General features: G+C 50.9%; 2 protein-coding genes and 1 long non-coding RNA gene across 3 annotated transcripts in view; 2 read left to right on the plus strand and 1 right to left on the minus strand.

Annotated features, from left to right (window-relative positions):
- The first annotated feature begins 1,292 nt into the window (after positions 1-1,292).
- Positions 1,293-3,053, plus strand: LOC138730561 (lysozyme C-like). The gene is given in 4 exon segments (XM_069875846.1): positions 1,293-1,525; positions 1,862-2,020; positions 2,257-2,335; positions 2,793-3,053. Coding segments are annotated over 4 exon segments (453 nt in total). The 5' UTR covers positions 1,293-1,371; the 3' UTR covers positions 2,854-3,053.
- Positions 2,971-3,495, minus strand: LOC138730562 (uncharacterized). The gene is made up of 2 exons (XR_011339044.1): positions 3,349-3,495; positions 2,971-3,048 (listed from the first exon to the last, which is right to left on the minus strand). It is a non-coding gene; the product is annotated as an uncharacterized lncRNA (long non-coding RNA).
- A 3,092-nt stretch (positions 3,496-6,587) lies between these two features.
- The window catches only part of CACNA1S (calcium voltage-gated channel subunit alpha1 S), a 49,423-nt gene continuing 32,069 nt past the window's right edge, over positions 6,588-23,941 (plus strand). Inside the window, exons 1-7 of the mRNA XM_069875720.1 lie at positions 6,588-6,872; positions 11,296-11,401; positions 20,685-20,824; positions 21,367-21,500; positions 22,050-22,202; positions 22,490-22,695; positions 23,274-23,377. Of these exons, the coding sequence (XP_069731821.1) occupies positions 6,712-6,872; positions 11,296-11,401; positions 20,685-20,824; positions 21,367-21,500; positions 22,050-22,202; positions 22,490-22,695; positions 23,274-23,377 (1,004 nt within the window). The 5' untranslated portion in view covers positions 6,588-6,711. The remainder of the gene's footprint in view (positions 6,873-11,295; positions 11,402-20,684; positions 20,825-21,366; positions 21,501-22,049; positions 22,203-22,489; positions 22,696-23,273; positions 23,378-23,941) is intronic.

Genomic DNA, 23,941 nt, shown 5'->3' on the forward strand with positions numbered 1-23,941 from the left:
GGAGAGAAGAGAAGAGAAGAGAAGAGAAGAGAAGAGAAGAGAAGAGAAGAGAAGAGAAGAGAAGAGAAGAGAAGAGAAGAGAAGAGAAGAGAAGAGAAGAGACGAGACCAATTTCAGCTGACACAGACCTACAGTGATCACCTGGTCCAAATGCTTGACTACTTCAGGGCTGACCAAAAACTAAGGCATTGTATTAACGACATTTTCCAAATGCATCTTAAACACTGCTACCCTTAGGGCATTGACCACCTCCACGAAGCCTGTTGCAGTGTTTGACCACCCTCTTGGTAAAGAAGTGCTTCCTCACATCGAGTCTACAGTCTGTGTAGTTCTTCAGATCATGCTGGGAGCTGTGGAGACCTGCAAGCAGCTCTGGCTATTGAAGCCCAAGGTCCAGGTGGCATGGAGTACCTCAGCCCATCCCATGTCCTGAAAAAAGTGTTTGAGCTCTAACTATGTATTATGTCTAACTGTTATATTATGATTGTGTTTATTTTGTATTATAACAACAGTGTCATTGACTGGTATGCAAACTCCACTGCTGCACCATCATCTTATTGCAATCTCTTTTCCAGTAATGCAGTTTCCTTCAGGTCAGCCAAGTGGACAACCATTCCTTTAACATTTGGTTTGTGTATTGACTGAAGGCTCTACCTCCTTTCTGTAATAAGTAACTCATTGCTTGGAGCTCCCCCAGCCATTGTCCATGTCCACCCGGTGCCCAACAAACCCAAGTCCTACCCAAAGCTGGGAATTTCCCTCGCTTCCCAGCACTCTGTGTTTCTTCCTGAGCTGCCAGTAGAGGATGGTGGGGTGTCTAGGTGCCCCTGGCAGGAGCTGCATTGGAAACTCTTCCTCCATACACTTGTTGGTGTTTTTCACATCACTGAACGAACCCTATGGAAATGCGACCCTGGCCCTCAAGGTGCAAAATGCTTGAGACAGGAAATGTTGGTGCGCTAGGAGGTTGTCTCTGGGAGAAATTGCTCAGATGTCTACCTCACACTGGGCTTCTCATGTCATTAGGGAAATTCTAGCCTCATAATTGCCTGTGCAGAAATATCTCTTTTCAGTTTCACTGATAAAAGGAGAATAAGGCAAACCAAAGCCATAACAATGGTGACACAGGCATGTGCCCCAGCCTTGCAGGGCTGCTGGAATAGGTATGGGCATTGCCCAGGAATTGTCTTTGGCTTTTGGCCCACTTCCTTATGGGCTCCTTACTGTAAAGTCCTCCCACACTTCCCTGATGTGCTTTGCTGGCCAACTGGGCCTCCTCCTGGGAGTGGGAATAAAAGGCTGGCATTGCCGGCAGTCCTGGCAGACAGACAGCCCAAGCTGCTTTGGTACTCGCAGGCTGTGGACTGCGTGATGAGAAAGTCAATGATTCCTTTTGTCTTTCTTCCTGTCTTCCTTGGCCTGGTTCTATCAGGCACCCAGGGAGAAATCATCTCCCGATGTGACCTGGTGAGGATCCTACGTCAGAATGGCTTTGAGGGCTTTGAGGGCAAAACTGTAGCTGACTGTGAGTACAATGAGCTCCCACTGCGCCTCTCAGCCTATACCACCCTTGTCCTTCTCAGGTTCTTTGTAATCTACCAGCAGTATTATTCTGTCCCTCCATCCCTTTGACTTCATAATTTTTCTTCCTCATCCTCTTCCTTGCCCCCTTCTATTGCTTAAACAACAAACACCTATCCAGACCTTTATGCTTCCAAGCATTTACCCATCCATTTCTCAGACTTATGGTATCACCACTTCACTTCTCCAGCTCTTCATTCATCCTTGTGCCCTTCATCTCTTTTATTTACCCTGAGCACAGCTTGATCTTCGTCCTCAAGGAACTCTCTTCCTCCCACAGGAGTCTGCCTGGTGGCACATGAGAGCAGTTACAACACTGATGCGTTTCATAACAATGGTCCAAGCAGGGACTACGGGATCTTTCAGATCAACAGTCAGTACTGGTGCGACGATGGCAAGACCCGTGGATCCACGAACGCCTGCCATATCAGTTGTTCAAGTGAGTGTTGGGACAGAGCAGAGATCCTTTCTTTGCCTGTTCTGTGAAAGCCCCTGTTTCTGTTCATGACACCTGCCTAGAGCTGCTCTGGGCATTTCTCTCTCTGTGTCCTGTTCATCCATCTCCTCAGTATCCCACTTACCCTTCCTGATGAACACCTTTTACTCTGCCCATCTAAACCTGCTCTCCCTTTAATCCCTTTTCCTCCATACTGACCTTTTCCCCCTTCTCTACAGAATTACTGGATAATAATATTGAGGATGACATTCAGTGTGCAAAGAAGATTGCTGCAGAGGCAAGGGGCCTCAGTCCTTGGTAAGAATAATTGCAGTGGGTCCTGGGAAGAAGCAGGCAGAGGAGACCAAAGAAAACCCTGCTAGTGACTGGTGGTCGTGGGAGGGGGTGACAAGCTGTATTTGGGAAAGTTGAGCACAGTCCTCCTAGTGCTGAAAGAACTGAGGAATCCTGGCTCCCATCACCTGCCTTAACTCTCTGAATCTTCCCCCCCTCCCAGAGCTCTCCCTTTGGTTTCATAGAATAACCAGGTTGGAAGAGACCCACCGGATCATCAAGTCCAACCATTCCTATCAAACACTATTTCCTTCCCCTTTCCCCAGCTGCCTAGATTGAGGTGTTCAGAATTTCCATTGACTCATACCTTTCATGCCCAGCCTTCTTCACCCAAGACTCTCAAAGACTAACAGAGTTTGGGTTTATAATCAATTCAATCATTACCTAACTCCTCAAATTACATCATGTATTTCTTTTCCAGGTATGGCTGGAGATACTATTGTGAGGGCAGAGACCTGAGTTCCTATGTCGAGGGCTGTTAAATCACCTCACAAGCAGCAACTGTTTCCTCAGGATCCCCACGGGTGTAGTGTAAGGGTGTTGCGGAGCAGAGGCTGGGAAAAATGGATGGGTGTGGGGAACTGAGAGCAGCATATTGCTAAGGTAGAAAGAGTGGTGGCTATTGGTAACTCTATGAACCTTTTGCACTGCTGCAATGCAAATAGAGAACTAGAAGGCTGCTGGCTTAGTAGACACAAAGCTTAGCAGAAGAAGTGCATTAGAGCTGGAGTTTCAGCCGTTTACTTGCATAATCTCATCTCAAGATTTTGATTTCCTTACTAACAAGGCTTTTGTCTGGCACAAAATAGGACACTGGAGGGGATATCTGTCTGGCCTGGCTGAATATGGCTTTTCTTATCATCCTTGGAGGTATCAGATCAAACAAAGTCTCAGAAAGGCGCAGGTAGCATATCTGTGAGGAAATAATGGGTTGGAAAGCCATTTAGGAAAGGGAAATGTTTTGTCATTTAAGTCACGAGTGTTTTTTCCAAATGAAGGTTGAATCCAGAAACAGTACACAAACAGAAGGTGACAATACTGAAACCACATTTGCTTCTGCATGTCCTTTGTTCTGAGATGTGCTAAGCAGTGACTACTTTTATGTTCATGCAATAAAGTGATGCTTTAAGTCATGTCTTGTGTGAATGAACCAGCTATGAAAGGCTGAATCAAAAAAACCTCAGCCACCAAAACTAACAAAATTGTTCACAGTAGCCTTGTCAGCAGACCCTCTTCCCAACTTCTAGGCAGACAGGGTCTCTGTTCCCTCCCATGGAATCATAGAATAGTTTGGGTTGGAAGAGATCTTAAAGATCATTTATTTCCAACCCCCCTGCCATGGGCAGGGACACCTCCCACTAGATCAAGCTGTCCAAGGCCCATCCAACCTGGCCTCGAAGACCTCCAGGGATGGGACATCCACAGCTTCCCTGGGCAACCTGTTCCAGTGCCTCACCGCTCTCATAGTGTAGAAATTCTTACTTACGTCTAGTTTAAATCTGCCCCTAGTCCTATCACTACAAGCCTTTGTGAACAGTCCCTCCCTCACCTTTCTTGTAGCCTCTTTCAGGTACTGGAAGGTTGCTATAAGATCTCCTTGGAGCCTTCTCTTCTCCAGGCTGAACAAGCCCAACTCTCTCAGCCTGTCCTCGCATGGGAGGTGCTCCAGCCCTCTGATCATCTTAGTCACCCTCCTCTGGACCTGTTCCAACAGTTCCATATCATTCTTATGTTGAGGATTCCAGAATGGGACACAATACTCCAGATGAGGTCTCACAAGAGAGGAATAGAGGGGCAGAATCACCTCCCTTAACCTGCTGGCCATGCTTCTTTTGATGCATCCCAGGACACAGTTGACATCCTGGGCTGTGAGTGCACATTGCTGCCTCATGTCAAGCTTCTCATTGACCAGCACCTCCAAGTCCTTCTCTGCAGGGCCAGAAGGCTTCATTCTGTCATTAAGTAACCCAAGGCAGAACTATTTTATATGCCAGTGTTCGCCAGGCTTTTAAGAATACTCAAAAAGACTGAAGTAATCGCCTTCCTCTTGTCCACAGGGTGGGCACTTGCCATCTCTTTGGGTGCAGAAAGGGAGAAGAGAGAAGGGAGAAAGGGGAAGAGAGTGGGGGAAAGGGAGAAGAGGAGGGAGAGTTGGGAAAGGGGTGAAGAGGGAAAAGGGAGGAAGAGGGTAAGAATGCAGAAGGGAAAGAGGAGGGGAGAAGGGAAGGAGGGGGAGAGGGGAGGTGGGTTGGAGCAGGGAGAAGGAGAGGGAAGAGAGAGCAGAGCAGGACACAGGCCCGTGCCAGGAGGTGTGAGGTGTTCTGGTTGGTGTGGTCCCTGCTGGAGCCCCAGTGGAGGAGGCCGTTTTCCTATCCCTGCTCCTTGCAGAGCAGGAGAAGCCCACCTGGAAGGAACACCTCTGTCATGCAGTATGTTTGCTTGAAGCCATTTCATAACGGTGGTTGCCAGCACAGGATTGAGCAAAACAGAACATAGCAAGGTGAAGAGTGGTGGCCAGCTCGGTGTGTGAGCGTAGGGGTGTAGAGGAGATCAGTGAGGTCCCGAGTGTCCTCTCCACAAACCCCCGCCTGCGCCTGGCTGTCCATCCTTCCCAGGCTCACCCTGCCCTCTTCCCCTGAGACTTTTCCAGGGTGCCAAAGGGCAGCTGTTTCTCCTCGGGCTCACCACTAGATGGGTCCTCCCATCCTTGCTGGATCAGGTTGTCATGCACAGGCAGCAGAAATATGGCTCGTGGTTTTCACTGGGCTTTAGGGGGAAGAACAAGGACTAAATGAGAAATAAGACCATGCACGTACCTGCCTCACGTGGAGACGGGGATAGAGCCCTCAACAGGAGTGTTTTGACTCTGATTTGCACAAAATGCAGCAGAGTGGTGTCAGAAAGGGTAGGTTCCTAATTTAACCCCTTTACAGTTGAGGGCTCCTTCCTCCAAAGTGCATCAAAATGGGTTGGAGCTGCGGCAGGACCTGCTTTCCACACTGTGTCTCTGCCATGGGCAGGGAGAGATCAGTTCCCTTGGCACTGTGACCCTCCTGGCCCTTGGTCCAGCCTGCTGCACAGCTCTAAGAGCTTTTCCCTTTGCAGTGGGATAACCTTGCAAAGCAAAGGAGAGGAAGCTTTGAGTGAGGCAGTGTGGTGCAGTGGGCAGAGCAGCTCTCTGGGGTGCATGGGGTTGACTGGGGCACAGCTGATCAGTCCCATTAGACTATAGCATCTCTGTAGGACAGGGATACTGTTTGCCATAGGACATACCTGTAACTAATAAGATCACTGCAATTATTTTGCTGACTCAGTCCAGGAAACCCCAGGAAAACCCCAACAGCAACCCTTCCTGGGGCCTCGGTTTCCCCTGCTGTGAAGAGATGCTAATAACCTGCCACTCTCCCTATCTGCTTTCAGCTTGGGATTCACTCTAACAGTTCATACCATTCACCCAGCTGGGCTTTCCCAAGGCTAGCTGCACTTGCCAGGATGCAATCCAGCCTATGCCTGTTGGATTCCTGCATCTCCAGGTACCTCCACAGTCTTCAAGCAGGATTAGAGAAGTGAGGCTGAGCAAAGGGTTCTTTAAGTGACCAATGCAAGCCAATAGTTTCCTCTGCCCCTCCAGAAAAGAAAGCTTTTTTTAATCACCATGACTCCTTGTTGCTCTGAGGTTGGGGTCCAAGTCCCTGCCAGTGAGACAGACTCAGCCCCAGAGGCCCTGCAGCCCCGAGGTCACAGAACGCAGGGCTCAGCTGAGCAGTTTGCACCAAATGAAGGTGAAACCCTGCAGAGAAAGGGTTTGTGGAGTAACCTTCTTGGCAAACTGGGCAGGGTCGGGTTCTCCATCTCACTCTGAGTGATGTCATTCAGCAAATAAGGCTGCATACGTTGTCCCAGGCAGCCCAGCTTCCCAGTTTGGACAAGGGAGGCCAGGGGAACTGGGGAAAAAGCTGACCTGGGACAAAGGTGTTTTGCTTCTAGAAGCCGTGTGCCCAGTGAGGGCAGCTTGCTCCCACCCCCACCCATGGTAGTGGCATCTGAAGCACTCGCCCGCCTCCCCGTGCTCCCCGCAAAGAAGCAACAGCTGCAGGGGCCCTTTTGCTGCCTCAGGAGCTCTGACAGCACCCAGGAGCCAGGCTGAGGTCTAAATTTAAACTCATGCTTTCAGTGTTTGTCCATGCGAGCGCAGACTCCAGCGCTCAGTCCCCCACCGCCTCCCCGGGTGCGCAGAGGAGACAGACGCCACGAGAAGGGAGCTCCAGCTGGCTGGGACCCGGGGAAGGGGGGCTCGGCGGTGGGGCAGGAGGGGGAGAATTGACTAGGGGAGAAGCACCATGGACCCTGCTTCTCCACAGGATGATGTGAAGAAAAGGCAACAGAAGGAGAAGACCAAGAAGCCAGTGCCACCAGTAGCCCCCTGGCCACCCAGAGCTCTGTTCTGCTTAACCCTGCAAAACCCTCTGCGGAAGGCATGCATCAGCATCGTGGAGTGGAAGTATCCTTCTGGCTATGTGGCCTCGGGTGCAGGGATGCTGGGGAGGGATGCTGGGGAGCAGGACCCTGTGGGCTGCAGGCAGGAGAGCTGCCAGCCCTCTCCAAGCCTGTACTGGCTGTCTCATTGGGTCTGTGAAAGACAACAAGGTGCATGAGAAGCCCCAGTAGGATGCATTTCAAAAGTAACGGCAAACGGGGGCATGAATGGCTTTAATGGCATCTTGGCTTGTAAAACAGCATCTTGGCTTGGATCAGAAACGGCGTGACCAGCAGGGCCAGGGAGGTTCTTCTCCCTCTGGACTCGGCACTGGTGAGACCAAACCTCGAATCCTGTGTTCAGTTCTGGGTCCCTCACCACAAGAAGGATGTTGAGGCTCTGGAGCGAGTCCAGAGAAGAGCAACGAAGCTGGTGAGGGGGCTGGAGAACAGGCCTGAGGAACAGGAACGGCTGAGAGAGCTGGGGGTGTTCAGCCTGGAGAAGAGGAGGCTGAGGGGAGACCTCATTGCTCTCTCCAACTCCCTGAAAGGAGGTTGTGGAGAGGAGGGAGCTGGGCTCTTCTCCCAAGGGACAGGGGACAGGACGAGAGGGAATGGCCTCAAGCTCCACCAGGAAATTAGGAAAAAATTTTTCACAGGAAGGGTGATTGGGAACTGGCAGAGGCTGCCCAGGGAGGGGGTTGAGTCCCCTTCCCTGGAGGGGTTTAAGGGACGGGTGGATGAGGTGCTGGGGGACATGGGTTAGTGATTGATGGGAATGGTTGGACTCGATGATCCGATGGGTCTCTTCCAACCTGGTTATTCCATGATTCTATGATTCTATGAATAGGTCTGTAGGGGAAGCTGAGGCTAAGAAGTGGGTCAGGCCATGGGGACCTTCAGCAGGGTAGTGTGGGAACAGGCAGGGACGGCCTGGGTAGCCAGGGACTTGTGGGAGGGAACATGTCTTGTGCTGACAAGAACTGTGCTGGGGAGAAACAGGGTCAGCCCACCAGAGGGGAGAAGATTTGGCATGTGAGGAGGGAGCACAGTGCGATCCCGAGGTGGGGATGGAACCAGGCAGAGGAGGAGGGCCAGGCTGGGGGAGTGGGAGCTGAGGATGGAGCTGGGGACAACAGGCTGCCCCAGGGGAGAGGTTTGGGGTGGGTAGTGAGACCATGGCAAGCTGCTTGGGATGGCTCTTTGTGTGTGTCACTGCTTGCCTGATCTCACAGCTGCTCCCTCTGCTTTCCCATCCCTCTCCAGCACTGCTGCCCCAAGGGAAGGCTTTTGGGATCCAAACTGTCAGAGGGACCATATCTCTCTGTGCCTCTGGCTCAATTTAGGGATGGGGTTTGGTTGCTTGGTCTTTGCTGGCCATCTTTTCACTGGGACATTATAGCTCGGAAACACCAAAACATCATGTTTCTCCCAGACATCCAGGAACTATCCAAGAATGGTTGGACTCGATGATCCAGTGGGTCTCTTCCAACCTGGTTATTCTATGATTCTATGATTCTATTTTAGGCCATTAGATATCACCTTCTTGACTTGTATTTTATGTAAGGGAAGAGAGTGGGAGAAAACATTTCACTTTGGCAGCAAAACTTTAGGGCTTAAGCAAAAGTGATGAAATTTGGGGATGTTTCTGGCAAATCCAGTTCTTCCACTCCAACTTTTTTCCTTTTGGTTGCTGAATGTTGCTGAAGTTGCTGGATGCTCCTGTCTTTGGCCGGATCATCCCAGCCCCGGCCAGGCTTTGCTCCTCGTGCTGGTGGCTTGGTTGCCTCAGACTGGCTGTGTTGCTGTACACATCGTGCCGTGGGAACATCAAAACTGGGCCCCTGTGATGCTAGAGATGCCAGTTTGTTCAAAGCCCAGGGTGCCTTTTTGCAGCCCTGCTCACCCCTCTGGTGCTGCTTTGCTGGCCATGAGTTTTGAGCCCTTATTCCTTCACTACAAAGGGGGTCTCTGACCTTCAAGGAGAGCGAGCAGAACTAAAATTGAGGAATTTTCCATTTCTGCTTCTCTGGCATGAGGACTGGGTTGTTGTGCAAGCACACGGAAGGGAGCTGTGTCTGTGTCTTAAATAGGCACTGAGTGTGGAAGAAACTTGCGCATACACTCCGGAGCGGCATGGGAAGAGCTGGAAATAGGATTTGTGTCTTCTAACATGCTAAACTGCATTCCTTCTCCTGGGCCAATGAGTACCAGAGTGCCAGAGTGTGTAGTGCAGCGAGTGTCTTTCCCACGTTAGTGCCTTGGGAGGGGAGTGTGATGGGGAGAGGTGGGTGTCCCACCAGGAAAGTTGCAGATGCAGGTGGTTCTGACCTGTACAGGATAAATGATCCAGGCCATCAGGTTTCTCCAGTGCCTCTCTTGCACCTGGCTATATTTATACCCAAATGTACCCGACTTTCCACCTTCAGGGAACAGGATTTGCAAGGCGTGACAGGACTCCTCCAATTCTTACAGTCTTTTATGGTCTTCAGGGCCAGGCAGGCTGCCAAGAGGAGATTAGCAGTGCCTGTTTTCTATGGGGACACCTTGCATCTGGGCTCAGTGTGGCAGCACACATTCCTGTTCCTTTGGTCCATCTCTCCTGTATTGCTTCTGCTGTCGGAGCACCAAGCTGAGCCACAGGAGTGGCTTTTCCAGGCACTTGGAGAGTGGGGAGTATCACTGCACTCACTTTCAGTGGGTGAAAGTCAGGCTGGCTTGAGGCAGAGCAGGGTTTATGCTCACAGCTCAAAAACCATATTTGTTAGCACAAGGAAATTTGAGCACTCTGGAAATGGCTGTGCTCAACGTCTAACCCAGCAAGTTAATGGTTGGTTGCATATGTCCAGTTTTGTGATGTCACCCTGGTATACCAGGTTGGTTTATACCCAGGAGGACTTCAAAGCAGATGGATGATGGGTCTGGGGACCCTGGAGGACTACAGAGTTGCAAGGCATTGATTCCTACTGCAAGGCAGATGTTGGGACCCTTGAATGCTGTGTGGCAGGAGGCTGCTGGAGAGACAGAATTGAGATTGCAGGACAAGGATGAGGAGGATGTTGAGGCTCTGGCTCAGTGGCAAGAGGCAGAGATGCCACGCTCAGTGCCTCTTTTTTGGTTAAAAATCTGTCCCACTGTATTTCTACCTTATTACAGTGCCAGACTCACAGACTCACAAGCAGCAAGCTGATTCCAGCTCCAGTTACAAGATAGGTCACTCTTCGAGGAGGGCTGCTTTCACTGTCAGAGTGGACAGGGAAGCCTCTGATGCAGGGAGTAGCTTTTCCAGCTGATATTGGTTTTTAAAGTGTCGTCAAGTTGATGGATGGAAGGGTCCAGAAAAGGCAAAATAACCTGTGATGAATATCACACACAACTGACCCCACTCAGCCAGCTCAGCAGACCAACATGTAGAGAACGCTCCCTAGGTGCCCTTTGCCCCATGATGCTGGATTGGACAGTGGCATGGCCACTGCTTCCCAAGGCAGGCCTCAGAATAATTATCTGGAAAGTAACCTAATTATTTGATTAACTGTAGTGTAGGGAAGCATCAGTACAGCTGCAGGGCCTCTCCGCTGGGTTACAGGGTTTTGAGGGCTATGCTGGGCTCTGTAGTGGCATCAGTCTGTACGGCTGAGCTGCAAGTGCTCCCACAGAGCATGTTCGTGGGAGCTGTTCTCCTTTGGAAGGTCTATCCAAAGTGAGCTGGGGATGCTGGGAAATCCTGTCTTGTAGAATTATAGAATCATAGAATCACCAGGTTGGAAGAGACCCACCGGATCATCGAGTCCAACCATTCCCATCAATCACTAAACCATGTCCCTCAGCACCTTGTCCACCCCTCCCTTAAACCCCTCCAGGGAAGGTGATTCAACCACCTCCTTGGGCAGCCTGTTCCAGTGCCCAATGACCCTTTCTGTGAAAATTTTTTTCCTAATGTCCAGCCTGAACCTCCCCTGGTGGAGCCTGAGGCCATTCCCTCTCGTCCTGTCCCCTGTCACTTGGGAGAAGAGCCCAGCACCCTCCTCCCTACATCCTCCTTTCAGGTAGTTGGAGAGAGCAATGAGGTCTCCCCTCAGCCTCCTGATTCTGGGTGATTCACTGAAGGACGAGGAGGTAAACTACCAGCTCTCCCATCACCTTGTTATTTCTCCATGCAGCCTTTTGAGTTGTACCCCCTTCCCTATGTGTCCGTCTCTAGCACATGTCCTGAGTATCCAGGTCCTGCATCTCATCTTGGCCCATTCCCTCCCTCCTCAGGGACCTAAGAGATGGTCAGCAATGAGGTTGTGCAGAGGGTGAACTCTGACTGGTACTTTGCCCTGGTGTGAGGTTCTTTCCCCACAGCCAGTGGGGTTTGTCCACACAGACCTGGATAGGACAGAGGCAGAGGCAGGGCTGTACCTGCTTTTTTGTTCCTGTATCCACTCCTTAACACTTCTTCTCAGACCCTTTGAGATTATCATCCTTCTGACCATCTTCGCCAACTGTGTTGCACTGGCCGTCTACCTGCCAATGCCTGAGGATGACACCAATGTTGCCAACTCCAGCCTGGTAAGGAAAGCTGGGGAGAAGCTCTTCATCGGGGAATGGGGATAGGACAAGGGGGATGGTTTTCAGCTGCAAGAGGGGAGATTGAAATGAGATCTTGGGAAGAAATGTTTTCCTGGAGGGCCCAGGTTGCCCAGAGCAGTGGTGGCTGCCCCATCCCTGGAGGGGTTCAAGGCCAGGTTGGATGGGGCTTGGAGCCCCTGATCCAGTGGGAGGTGTCCCTGCCCATGGCAGGGGGTGGAACTGGGTGGGCTTTGAGGTCCCTTCCAACCCAAACCATTCCACGATTCTTGCTGTCCTGCTGGACAGCCAGTTGCTTGGCTTCAAGGGCTCTGCAGAGCTGGTCCCTCAGTGTGGTATGGATGGCAATACCTGGCGTGGGGTCATCTGCTGCTGCCCGGTGGGTTGCAATCAGATTTGGCTGGTTCAGCAAGAGATGCTTAAGTGAGAGACAGAGTTATGGAGAAATTACTGCAAAACAGTTTTCAGAGGGGCTGAAACGACCTCTGTGCTGACATCAAAGGCAACAGGAAGGAAGAATTGATGAAAAAAAGGAACAAATTCCTGTTTTATTTTAGCATTTTTGGAATAATTTTTTCTGACCTTTCATTTCAAAACTCTATTTTAATTTTTGTACTTTTTATTTAAGAGGAAAAAACCTATCTCTGTTAAGCAGAGAGTTTGCTCCTTTCTGAACAGTTATTCCATTTTTCCCTAGTCACTCCATTGTGACTGCAATAAGATGTTTTGATGTGATCCAAATCAATAATCTGCACTATTTTTAGTTTGCCCCCCACATTCCCCTCTTCAGATCCCTGTTGTGGTTCAATCCTCATTGATTTCCATTGAGAGTCTGAGTTCGGTGACTGAATCAAAGCATCAAAACACATCCTATTTTAATGAAATGTTCTCATCTGCTCATTTCTGGCCACTTCAATGTTGGGATGGGGTGTGTTGGGTGCAAATATTGCTGGCAACTTGTGACTTAAAAAAGCACCTCTCTGGTTTTTGCCTTAGGGACTCTCCAGGGAAAAATATTAAAGCAAATAATATAAAAAATATAAAAATATCAATGTTTCTGTGATACAAAATGTGAAGTAAGGTTTTACTTGTACATTTTTTTAGTTTCTTGAACTGCTTTTGCCTCTTTACCTCTCAACAAGCTTTTAACAACACTGAAGAGAGTGTTTCCTTGGGAAAAGAGGAAAAAGAGTCATTATGTCCTTAAAAAATAAAACCAAGCTCTGTCCACAAAGGAGAGGAATCAAAAATACCCACAGATTGTTCATTCCTGGGGTGCTCTTTCAGCCTCCCAGTGCATGACCAGCTTTTCAGGGCACAGTTAAGCTCAACGCACTGGTTTTAGCTTCTTCCCTAGCTGAGGGGGCAGCAGGATTTGGAAGGTGCTGTTACCTCAGCTGAGAGCTTGAAGAGGCAAAGCAAAACTGAAGCAAGTTGAGCATGGGAAGCCGGAGGTGGGGAGAGGGGCCTCCCACTAGAGCGGGGGTTGCAATCTGTCTGGGATGGGGATGCCTCTTAGTGTTTGATAGGAATGGTTGGACTCTGTGATCCAGTGGGTCTCTTCCAACCTGATGATTCTATGATTCGGTGATTCTATGATTCTAAGCCCAGCAGCATCTTGCGGTGTGGCACGATGGTGGCCAACCTGCCTCACGGTGCTCCCAGGCAGGGGTGGATGCTGCCCAAGAAGGACCAACAGCCTTTCCCATCAATGGGAGACAGGCAGGCATGAACTGACTCAGGTCAGGTATAAATGAAATTCTATCTATTTATATTCACTGTATATTCGATTACTTATGCTGCGTCCTATTGGGGGATTTTTCAGCCTGTTACCATGCCAACAGCCCTCTGTATCAGGAGCCTGGCAGCCCCAGGCTTCTGTTCTTTCGTCCCTGCTTTTCATGCCCTGTTGTCATCGTGTTCTGGTGGCTTCCTAGGAGCAATACCAGCTGAGAACTAAGCCAGATCCCCGGCACCTCAGGTATTGGCTATGCTCTGCCCGGAGCCCACAGGTAGTGCAAAAAGTGGATGTTGCAGGCATTTCTTCCCGCAGCAGAGAGATGCTGCAATGCATTTAATCTCTCCTTGTCACTACTTAAATTTTCTCTCTTCATTGTCCAGTCCTTTCCAGAGAGGACTGTCTTTATTTATTCCACAGAGACCTTAGAGTGCAGGGGTAGGACAAGGGGGAACGTTTTTTCAACTGAAAGAGGGGAGATTGAGATCTTAGGAAGAAATGTGAGAGTGGGGAGCCCCTGGCCCAGGTTGCCCAGAGCAGTGGTGGTTGCCCCATCCCTGGAGGGGTTCAAGGCCAGGTTGGATGGAGCTTGGAGCCCCTGATCCAGTGGGAGGTGTCCCTGCCCATGGAACTGGCTGAGCTTTAAGGTCCCTTCCAACTCAACCCATTCCATGATTCTACTTAAAGACATTGGAATTGTTGAGGAGACAAAACATGTGAAGGGTAACGGAGTTAGACCAGTGTCCCACGTTATTTGTGGAGGCAGGATTGGTGCTCACTTTCATCAGAGCTCACTGCTAACGAGTGTGCAGGAGCCTGTCCAGCCCCAGCTTCCTGCAGAGAAGCCTCCTGTGTCCCAGGCACTTAATGCAGTGAAATGCACTCTGCTTTAAATCTGACAGACTCCGGCACGGAGTCTCAGGAAGGGAGGGTCTTCTGGGAGACTTCTGCTGCCACTTTGTTGGAAAACCTGGAGAGCAACCATGCTTCTGACACTGTCTTTCCAGGACAACCTGGGGAAGATTTTCACACATCGTTCACACTAGATTTAGAATTAGGCTTTATTAACTAGAAGTCATTTGTGGGGGGTGAAAAAATGTGTGTTTAATAACCCGTAAATCTTCTATGAATCTGTTTTGCTTTATCCTGGAAGAAATACAGTTGTTTTATTTCAATGTAGTTCATTATTATTTTTTTTAGATTAGATTTTTTCTGATCCAGGAGATGTTTTTCTTTGGTAATGCTTCTTTTGGATAATTTTGTCCAATTCTAACAAGATCTAGAATTATTTAGAATCACAGAATCATAGAATCACCAGGTTGGAAAAGACCCACTGGATCATTGAGTCCAACCATTCCCATCAATCACTAAACCATGTCCCTCAGCACCTTGTCCACCCGTCCCTTAAACCCCTCCAGGGAAGGGGACTCAACCACCTCCCTGGCCGTTATTTTGACTTTTTAACTTGATCAAAATTCACAGCATTTATTTTCACTTTGACTTGAGGTCCCAAACTTGCCAGTGAGTTCCAAACCATGGAGTTTGTTTGTCTTTCATGAGACGCCTTGCTCCAGGAGCAAGAAAGTTCAGAAACCTGTTCAGCAAGGCGATTCAAGGGGATTGAAGGGGATTCAAGGGGATTCACCCAAGAAAATACAGGTATCTGCTGGGAGCAGCAGGGCTGAGTCCTATGTGCTTTGTGAGCGTAGCAGGCAGACCATGTGGCCTGGTGAGTGGGGACAGAGCTGGAGCTCAAACGGTACAGAAGACACTCTTAGTGACACAGATAGTGGCTTACGTGTGGGTGTTCTGTTAGTTTTGCAGATAATGGCTTGATGTTTAGGTAGCATGGATGTTTAACATGAAGGAAACAGGGTTTAAAGGCTTCTGAAGATCCCACTGCTGCTTTGGGTTGTATCTAAGGGATGCCTGTGTTTTAAAGCCTGAACACAGCCCCCGGCACAGCTCAGTTACAGGAATACAGGCGCCTGATGCTGTGGCAGGTGTCCCAGACCCCCAGCTGCTGCGCTGGACCACTTGTTTTGAATGCCAGTAAAAATACAGCAGATTCCAAAGCCTGCTCCATCCATCAGGATCCCAGAATCATAAGATGCTTTGGGTTGGAAGGGACATTTACAGCCCGTACAGTCCAACGCCCCTGCAGAAGCAGGGACATCTTTAGCTAGATCAGTTTGCCTGATCCGGAATATTTCCAGGGATGGGGGCTCCACTGCCTCCCTGGGCAACCTGGGCCAGTGTTCCACCATCCTCAGTGTGAAAAATTTCTTCCTTATATCCAGGATACCCCATGGTCCCCAGCTCCACAGCAAAGATTCCTCTGGAAGGACGTTGCTGACCATCTGCTGGCAGGCCTGGGGAAGGGTGGATTAACTGAGCTCCTCAGGATTTCTGTTCCTCTAGTTGGGCTCTCCACACCCGGGGTCTGATGGGCATCAACTAAGCCCATGTCTGTATTGTGTCAAAACCATTCTCCTTTTCCATGGTTTTGCTGGCTGAGGTAGTAGCCCTCAGCAAAGCCTTTTCAAACCAAGCAGACCCAGGGCATCTAGTGCAGGGACAACCCTCAGGAATGGCACCAAGGTGTCCCACAGACACCTGAGCAGACACGGGGCAGCTGGTGTGACAGGGAAGGGACACAGAGCAATGAGGAGCTGTGGACAGTGAGTGAGGGAGATCCAATGGGGAACAACTCATTGTAGGGCCTGACCCCTCCATGCTTACATATCTTCTGGAGTGGTTTGTTGCCTCTTTGGTTCTTGTCTCTGCAGCCCTAGGGTTTGTCAAGCCCAGGCCTGTCGTCTGTTTATAGGAAAGGAGAAGCTGTGGATCAGGGATATGGCAGAGAATCACAGCATCACAGAGAAGCTGAGGCTGGAATGACCTCTGTACACCATCCAATCCAACCACCTGCTCCAAAGAATTTGTGCAAACAATTCAAAAACTCTCCCAAATTCTTTCCTGCTCGTCTCTCATCCCAAATGTGCCCTTGCTGTGACAGAGGCTGCTGTGGGGAGCAGAAATGTTTCTCTCCATGTCTCTCCCTGGGCATAGTTCGCAGCTGCCCTGAGGGGCCTGTCTGGTTTCCACTGTGGAGCATGGCCACTTCTGTGCCAAGTACCAGGGTTTCCCCCCATATACTCAAAGGAGCCTTCCTCTGTCCCAGACCTCGTTTTTGTCTTGATTTTCCATAGGAGAGACTATGAGATTACTTTAACTGTGTTCCCATACTTTCACCAGCTGTACTGTTCCCTTCTTCCTCTCACACACAGAGAATCACACAGAATCACTAGGTTGGAAAAGACCCACTGGATCATCGAGTCCAACCATTCCTATCGACCATCAACCCATGCCCCTCAGCACCTCACCCACCTATCTTTTAAACACCTCCAGGGATGGCGACTCAACCCCCTCCCTGGGCAGCCTGTTCCAGTGTCCAATGACCCTTTCTGTGAATTTTTTTTTTTCTGATGTCCAGCCTGAACCTCCCCTGGTGGAGCTTGAGGCCACGTCTGCAGGGGTTCTCTCATCTACATTCAGGACAAGGGGAGACAGACACAGAGTACTCTGTTTTGCAAAGTGTGGTTGCTGCAAGCCTCTGGAGAAACCCCTTTTAAGTGTTTTATGTTTTAAAAGCCCTTATGAAAGACTTCAGCAGCACAGCTACCTGCTCGGCACATCCTAGAATCACAGAATCATAGAGTCATTAAGATTGGAAAAGACTTCTTGGCTCATCAAGCCCAACCATCAGCCCAACCCCACTGTGCCTGCTAAACCATGTCTCCAGATGCCACGTATAAATGTTTTCTTTAACCCCTCCAGGGAAGGGGACCCCATCACTGCCCTGGGCAGCCTGTTCCTAATGTCTGTGCACGCATCCTGGACAATGCACTGATGCACATACAAAATCCATTTTTACTTGGGAGGGTGGTCTAACCCTGGCAGAGGATGCCCAGGGGTGGATTGTGGAGATTTTGGAGGCAGTCAGGACCTGAGTGGACAAATCTGTGAGCAACCTGCTATAAGCTGGCTCTGCTTTGAGCAGTGAGGGCTTGGACCAGGTCATCCCCAAAGATCCCTGCCAGCCTCCAGCCTCCTGAGATGTGTGATGACTGCCTCAGCCTGGCAGTGAAGGGCAGTGTGAGGAGGAGAGGGGAGCAGGGTCTGACTGGGATGGAGAGGCTATAAGGGAGGTGCAGAGGTGATGGGGGCTGGAGCTGCAGGAGGAGAGGGGAGCAGGGTCTGACTGGGATGGAGAGGCTATAGGGGAGGTGCAGTGGCTGGTAGTGCAGGAACAGGGGGCACAGTGGAGGGCAGGAGGATGGGCACAGTTAGGAGGGATCAGAGAAGAGTATAAGTGCTGAGAGTCCTGCTGCACATGGATGTCTTCTATTGGGAAGCGGGCATAGCTATACGGCTATGTTAGTCACGCTGTCCCCTCACCATTTATCCCCCACTTTGGCTAGCTGAGATGCTTTAACCAAGGCCTGCTCCCCAGAATCCCTGGGGAGACACCAGGGACATGGAGCTGGGGGTCATTCTTGAGTGCCCTGTGTGGCTGTAGGAGCTGGGCAGTGACACTGCTGAACAGCCTGGAGATGTGTCATGTTGCATTGCATTGGCATGGTCCGCGCTGTTATTCCTGCTGCTCTGTGGCTCATTCAGTACCCACAGTTCAGGTTACTCTGTGTCCCTAACATGGTTGAAGCATGTGTGTATGTAGCAGCCTGGTGTGTTTTAACGACCTGCATCTTTTTATAGTGGTTTTTTGAATGCTAGACACTTTATGCACCAACCCCATCTCTGCCAGGCAGCCCTGCCGCCCTTCCCTAAGCAGCCTCCCACCTTGGGTAGCCAGCTCTGAATTCTGGGGATGATGAAGGGACACAGAGTGGGTCCTCAGCTGCTAGAAATTGTCCACATCTTCCATGAAGTCAGTGGAGCTGTGCCTGTACACGTGTGCCTGGCCTGCAGGACCTGCTGCGTGTCCCTCGTGGCACAAGCACGGGGTGGCCACTTGGATTGTGAGTGCCCTGTCTCTGTGCTGACCTGCACCATGGGCAGCACCATAGCTGGGGGAGGTGTGTGATGGATTTATTCTCAAATCAGCCATATGGGCACATAAGGGGGGTCTGCCCTAGTGGGAGGACATACAGTACTTAAGCTGGTATAAAGTCTTCCAGGACATAATATCTCTTAGCTTCTTTCTTCTGGCAGTCAGTCTGCCCTGCATCAGGTCATTGCATTGTGGCCACATGAGTTTCATTGCCAGCTTGTGTCCTGCAGCTACAACCTACCACTTGGAGAATCCAGAGAGAGTTTGCTGTGACTGCCCCACTGAAAGGCACTTCAGCCCACTGACAAGGATGCTCGTGGGATGTCTTCCTAGCCAGAGGCCTGGCTCCTTTTGCTCTGCTAACATCAGCACTTGTCCACAGTTTATAGTCAGATGAGCCAGGGGACCTGGACCAACTGTAGGATGGGTGATGGGGGAATCCCACCAGCCAGCACTGATGAATCACTGTGTACAACCTTTACGCTGGCCATGCCGAGAGTTTTCCTTATCCTAGACAAGTGATGCCAGAAGGAGAGATCAGGATGATCCAGCTCATTGTTTGTGGCTGGGCGTGCAGAGCCTGACAGTGAGCTGGTACTGTAAGACAGTTTGCAATTACTGCCTTTGCCTGGATAGAGGGAGTGTAGCCAGGTTGCAGGGGGCTGCCTGCTGGCTCTCCCTTGCCTAAGGTTGGAACCTTGCTTTTCGCTGGCTGTACCCTGGGCACCTTCATCTGGTTTGGGTTTCTCCAAGGGATGTCCAAGGAACATCAAGCCACTGTTGATTCTGGGGCGAGGGTTTTTAGAGGGAGATCCCTGGCAGTCAGAGACCCTGGAGGCTGATTCTGTCCTGCTGGATGGAGTAGGGCAAGGAGTTACAATAGCTTTTGCAATGCTGGGGCTCCAGGCTGGATCCTGATGCTCACTAACCTGGACCTTGGGAGCTGCAGGGCTGCAGTAGCTTGCAGTGGGCTCTCCTATTTCTTCTTCATTTCTAGCAGTGGAGATACCCACCTGCAATACTGGCTGCTGGTGTGGCTCTGCAGTCCCTCAATATATACCTCACGATAGTTGTATTTACATGTCTGGGATTGCAAGGACAGGCCTTTGGGGACAGGTTAGGGGAGAGCTGTCACTAATAAGGGGAGGAGGAGAGTGGCATTGAGTTGTGTTAATTAAAAACTTGAAGACAAATCTCTGATAACACCAATAATTGCAATGCTTACGTCTCTGCTCTTGCTGCGGCTGCCCTCAGATCTAACAAGGAACTGGCACTTGTGTGGGTGACAGTCATATAGGGACACTTGGCATGGCCTCTGCTTTTGGAGAAGCAATGCTTCTCTTGGAGCCCTGGTTTCTGAAATGGACAGCGTTTTCCATTTGGCAAGCCAGCAGGACCCCGGGAGGAAAGTATGCTTGCAGCACTGCAGCCTCCCCCAGTGGAGATCTGCTCCAGTTTGATCTCAGACAGACATTTCTGCCTTTCTAGGTGCGATTCCCTGCAGACCCCAAACAAGGATGCTCCTTGCCCCTGATGTGGTGCAGAGGGAGGAGAGGGGCCATGGAAATGGTTGGACTCGATGATCCTGAAGGTCTTTTCCAACCTAGTGATTCTGCGATTCTGTGAAAACCAGAAATATAAATAGCCCCATCCATCTAGCTGCTTCAGAGGGATTTTAATTCCAGTCTGGAAAGGGCCATCAGCAGCAAGGGCAGTGACTGCAGTGACAGGCAGAACCAGGTGGGCACAGGCAGCTCCTGGCTGTACTCTGGGGAAAGCTGAGCCATTACGGGTGCTGGGGCTGCAAGGCTGAGCCGAGCCCCTGGAGCAGGGTGCCAGGTCCTGCCTGGGAGCAGGATCAATGCCTCTGCCCAATGAAGCCCCCAGGCCAGTTTCTAGCAGCTCACTTTGCCAGGCAGGAGGTCTTGAGCCCAAGGGCTCATTTTCCTGGGAACCCAAGGCGCAAGGGAAGCCACAATGCAGCTGGCTTGTCCCTTGGTGGCTGTGCGGCGTCTCCAGAACAGACCCAGCAAGCCCTCAGCTGGAGAAGATGAGGAGAAGGTGTCAGTGCTGCCTGCGGGAGAAAGGCTGTGAGAGAACGGGAGGGTGAGGCAGGCAGGATAGGAACCAGGGATGTGCAGTGCCCTGGCCAGGCACCTTTGGGTGCTGGGTTAGGAAGAACAGGTACCCCTAGTCCAGGGACACGCTCCTGGCTGTGTGTCACTGCAGGGATGCAGGGGATCATGCTACAGACAGGGAGTGGCATGTGGTGGCTCCCTTCCTGCCAGGGTAGCCACAGCCCTGCCTGGTGGGGGTGGGAAGATCACAGATGGTTTCACAGCCAGAGCTGATCCAGAGAGATGCTGGGGGCAGCCGTGCATGGTGGTGATACAGGGGAGGTGACAGCTTGCTCTAACGGAACATCCTCTCCTGCTTGCTTTTCCAATACACAGGAGAAGATTGAAATCGCCTTCCTGATCTTCTTTGCCATCGAGGCGATGCTCAAGATAATTGCCTATGGGTTTCTTTTCCATACGGATGCCTATCTCCGAAATGGCTGGAACGTGCTTGACTTTTCCATCGTGTCTCTAGGGTAATGCAAGCAGGGGAAGCTGCTGGTGCTCGGCTCATACCAGGCCTGGTCTGTAGCCCATCAGCTACATCAATTTTTCTAGTGACTGCGGTGGGTTTGGGGGTACCTTATAGACTCAGTTCATGGCCTTGTCCCATGGGCCTCTTCTTCAGGCCCTGAAAGCCCCTGGGTTCCTCTCTAAGTCCTGTTTTTTCCTGTCTGACTCCTTGATGCTTCTTAGGTCTTCTTGGTCTGGAGAATGGGAGTAGCATGATTTTCTCTGGGATTTGGCACACAGGGAGAGAGGGTCCACTGGGCACCAGGGGGTGAGAAGGGTCCCCAGTTGTTCAGCAGTGAAGGTGACACCCACCAGAGGGGTGTCCAGCCAAGAGCTGTTCCCTGGGTCAAACTGAGTGTGGCTGACAAGGTCCTCGCTTTCCTTCCTGCAGAGATCTGAAACCTTAGCACAGATTTCTTGGTCTCCAACCTCATGCCCTTCTCTTTCTCTCTGTCCTTCCTTCTGCTTCCCCCCCACTCCCTCCACCCTGCCCTGGCTCTTTCAGGCTTATCACCATGACCCTGGAGCAGGTCAATGCGAAGCAGGCAGGGACTTCAGGCGGCAAAGGCGGCTTTGATGTGAAGGCCCTGCGAGCGTTTCGTGTGCTGCGACCCTTGCGCCTGGTGTCCGGAGTACCGAGTGGGTGCTGGTACCCAGGAGGGGCTGGCGGGTGGATTGAACCCCCATTTCTGGCCAGGGTTGGGGGGCAATGGGGCAGGTTTCTTGTTGCTACTGGATCAAGCCCAGCTACAAGATGGGTGTGGAGGAGCCACAGGTTCTTGCTCATCCTTGCAGCCTGAAGTTGTCAAGACTGGGGATCTGTAGGCTGGCACACTTACAGCTCTCTCCAGAGACATCATGGCTGAGCCAGACCTGGAAGTGTTCAAGGGCAGGTTGGATGGGGCTTGGAGCCCCTGATCCAGTCTCCCTGCCCATGACAGGGGGTGGAACTGGATGGGCTTTGAGGTCCTTTCCAACCCAAATCATTCTGTGATTCTATGATTCTATGATAGTGGGTAGAGAGAGGATTTCGTGCTTCAGAGATTTCAGTCCCAACCCACCTGTGCCCCTCTTCCCTTGGCATGGGGCATTTCAGAGGGTGTTTGTCAGAGGGGCTGGCAGAAATGGAAGGTGCACCCAAAGCTGTTTAGGAAGTGGCTGAGCTTTTCTCCCTTCTCCTTGGTGCAGGCCTTCAGGTTGTCTTGAACTCCATCATCAAGGCCATGGTGCCCCTGCTCCACATTGCCCTGCTGGTTCTCTTCATGATCATCATCTACGCTATTGTCGGGCAAGAGCTCTTCAAGGGCAAGATGCACAAGACCTGCTACTACCTTGGGACAGGTAGGGCTGTGGCAGGGATGTAATATGTCAGAGATGCCTCTGTGTGGCTGCTGAGGGGACCACAGAGGTTCTGTGAGTAGCAGAAAGTCTTGTCTTGCCAATGTTAGGCCTGAGAGTGTGGCAGGACCAAAAGATGTTTGGTACAGCACACAGCTTGCTGATGGTATGTGGTGTGAGGAGGCTGTGAAAGGGGCCTCTTTTGGAAAGCTTCTGCAGGGGGCTGGGAGGTACTGGGACCTGCTGAACTTGGCCTGACATGCTGCTCACACCATGGCTTTCCCCCTCAGATGTGATTGCCACGGTAGGATCAGAGAAGCCAGCCCCATGTACCAGCTCTGGCCACGGGCGACACTGCACCATCAATGGCACCGAGTGCCGAAGCGGCTGGCTGGGGCCCAACAACGGCATCACTCACTTCGATAACTTTGGCTTTGCCATGCTGACTGTCTATCAGTGCATCACCATGGAGGGCTGGACCGAAGTCCTCTACTGGGTAGGCTTCAGCGGCTTGGCAGAAGTGACTGCTGGTCCTTCCTCAGAACAAGAAATTCCCTCCAGGACACAGGACCCATAGCAGGGCTAGGTCTGTCTGACAGTGAAAGGCATCCTGCCCCATCAAGCTCCAAAATGGGATGCACATTCGTAATGCACCAAAAAACCTTCTGCATCTCTGCAGGCACTGCCCAAGTTGTCCTTGCTCAGCAGATAGACAGGAGGGTGCTCCAGCTCCCACCTTTGTGAAGGGGTACAGGCCAGGCACAGCCACTGACTGGTGGATGCTTCTCCAGCAAATCCCCGTGTTTTGCAGTCCTTGGGAGTCTGTCTTACTGAGGCTTAGGTATCAGGATGATGTTTAAATCTGCTCCCAAAATGCTTGGGTCTGAATTTACCTCTGCTAAACTCAGCTACAGAGACATAAGGTGCCAGGACTCAGAGTCAGGTCTGCCTGCTGCCATCGCAAGCACTTGCTTTAGAAGGAGCAGAGCTCCCCAAGACTCTTGAGGGGGGCCCAAGCAGTGACTGATGCCAGACAGTTCATTCAAATGCTTCATCTGCCTCTCTCCTTGCCAGGTAAATGATGCCATTGGGAATGAATGGCCCTGGATCTACTTTGTCAGCCTTATCTTGCTTGGCTCCTTCTTTGTTCTCAACCTGGTTCTGGGGGTACTTAGTGGGTAAGTGCCATCCTGTCTTTTCTCCTTGCTAGTGGATCAGTGAGCGTGATCAGAGCAGGGACATTGGCTCGGTTTAACTATGAGAAGAAAGCCTGAAGAAGTCTTTGTTCCTTTTCCTCTCCTATTCCTCTCCGCTCTTCTTTTTTCCATTCTTAGAAACCCTCAGACTTGAGTTACTTTGTGGGTTTGTGTTCATTACTGCCTGAGGTTTTAGCTCAACAGCTGATGCAGAAATCCTTTCCCTGTATAGCACAACGAGCTGCCAGCAAATGCAGCCATGAAGCACATGGTGAAGTGTTTGTAGTGTGGTCTGCCAGGTCTCACAGCAAAAGAAGGTGCACTCAAAGCAGTAGTTTTTACCCCACAGCTGTGAGCTGAGACACTCATTCTCACCGACACCCCCAGTGCTGCCAGCTTGTGAGTACACACGATTTCCATATGGCCAACTGAAGGAAAACACCTTTCATGTGAATGCAAAGAATGCAAGAGAGAATTATGCTTACTCCAATTAATGCTTCAACAGCCTCATCCAAACACAACCACAAGCTATCATCAGTCTGGCTA

The sequence above is a fragment of the Phaenicophaeus curvirostris genome, chromosome 24, assembly GCF_032191515.1.
Source record: "Phaenicophaeus curvirostris isolate KB17595 chromosome 24, BPBGC_Pcur_1.0, whole genome shotgun sequence".
NCBI lineage: Eukaryota > Metazoa > Chordata > Aves > Cuculiformes > Cuculidae > Phaenicophaeus > Phaenicophaeus curvirostris.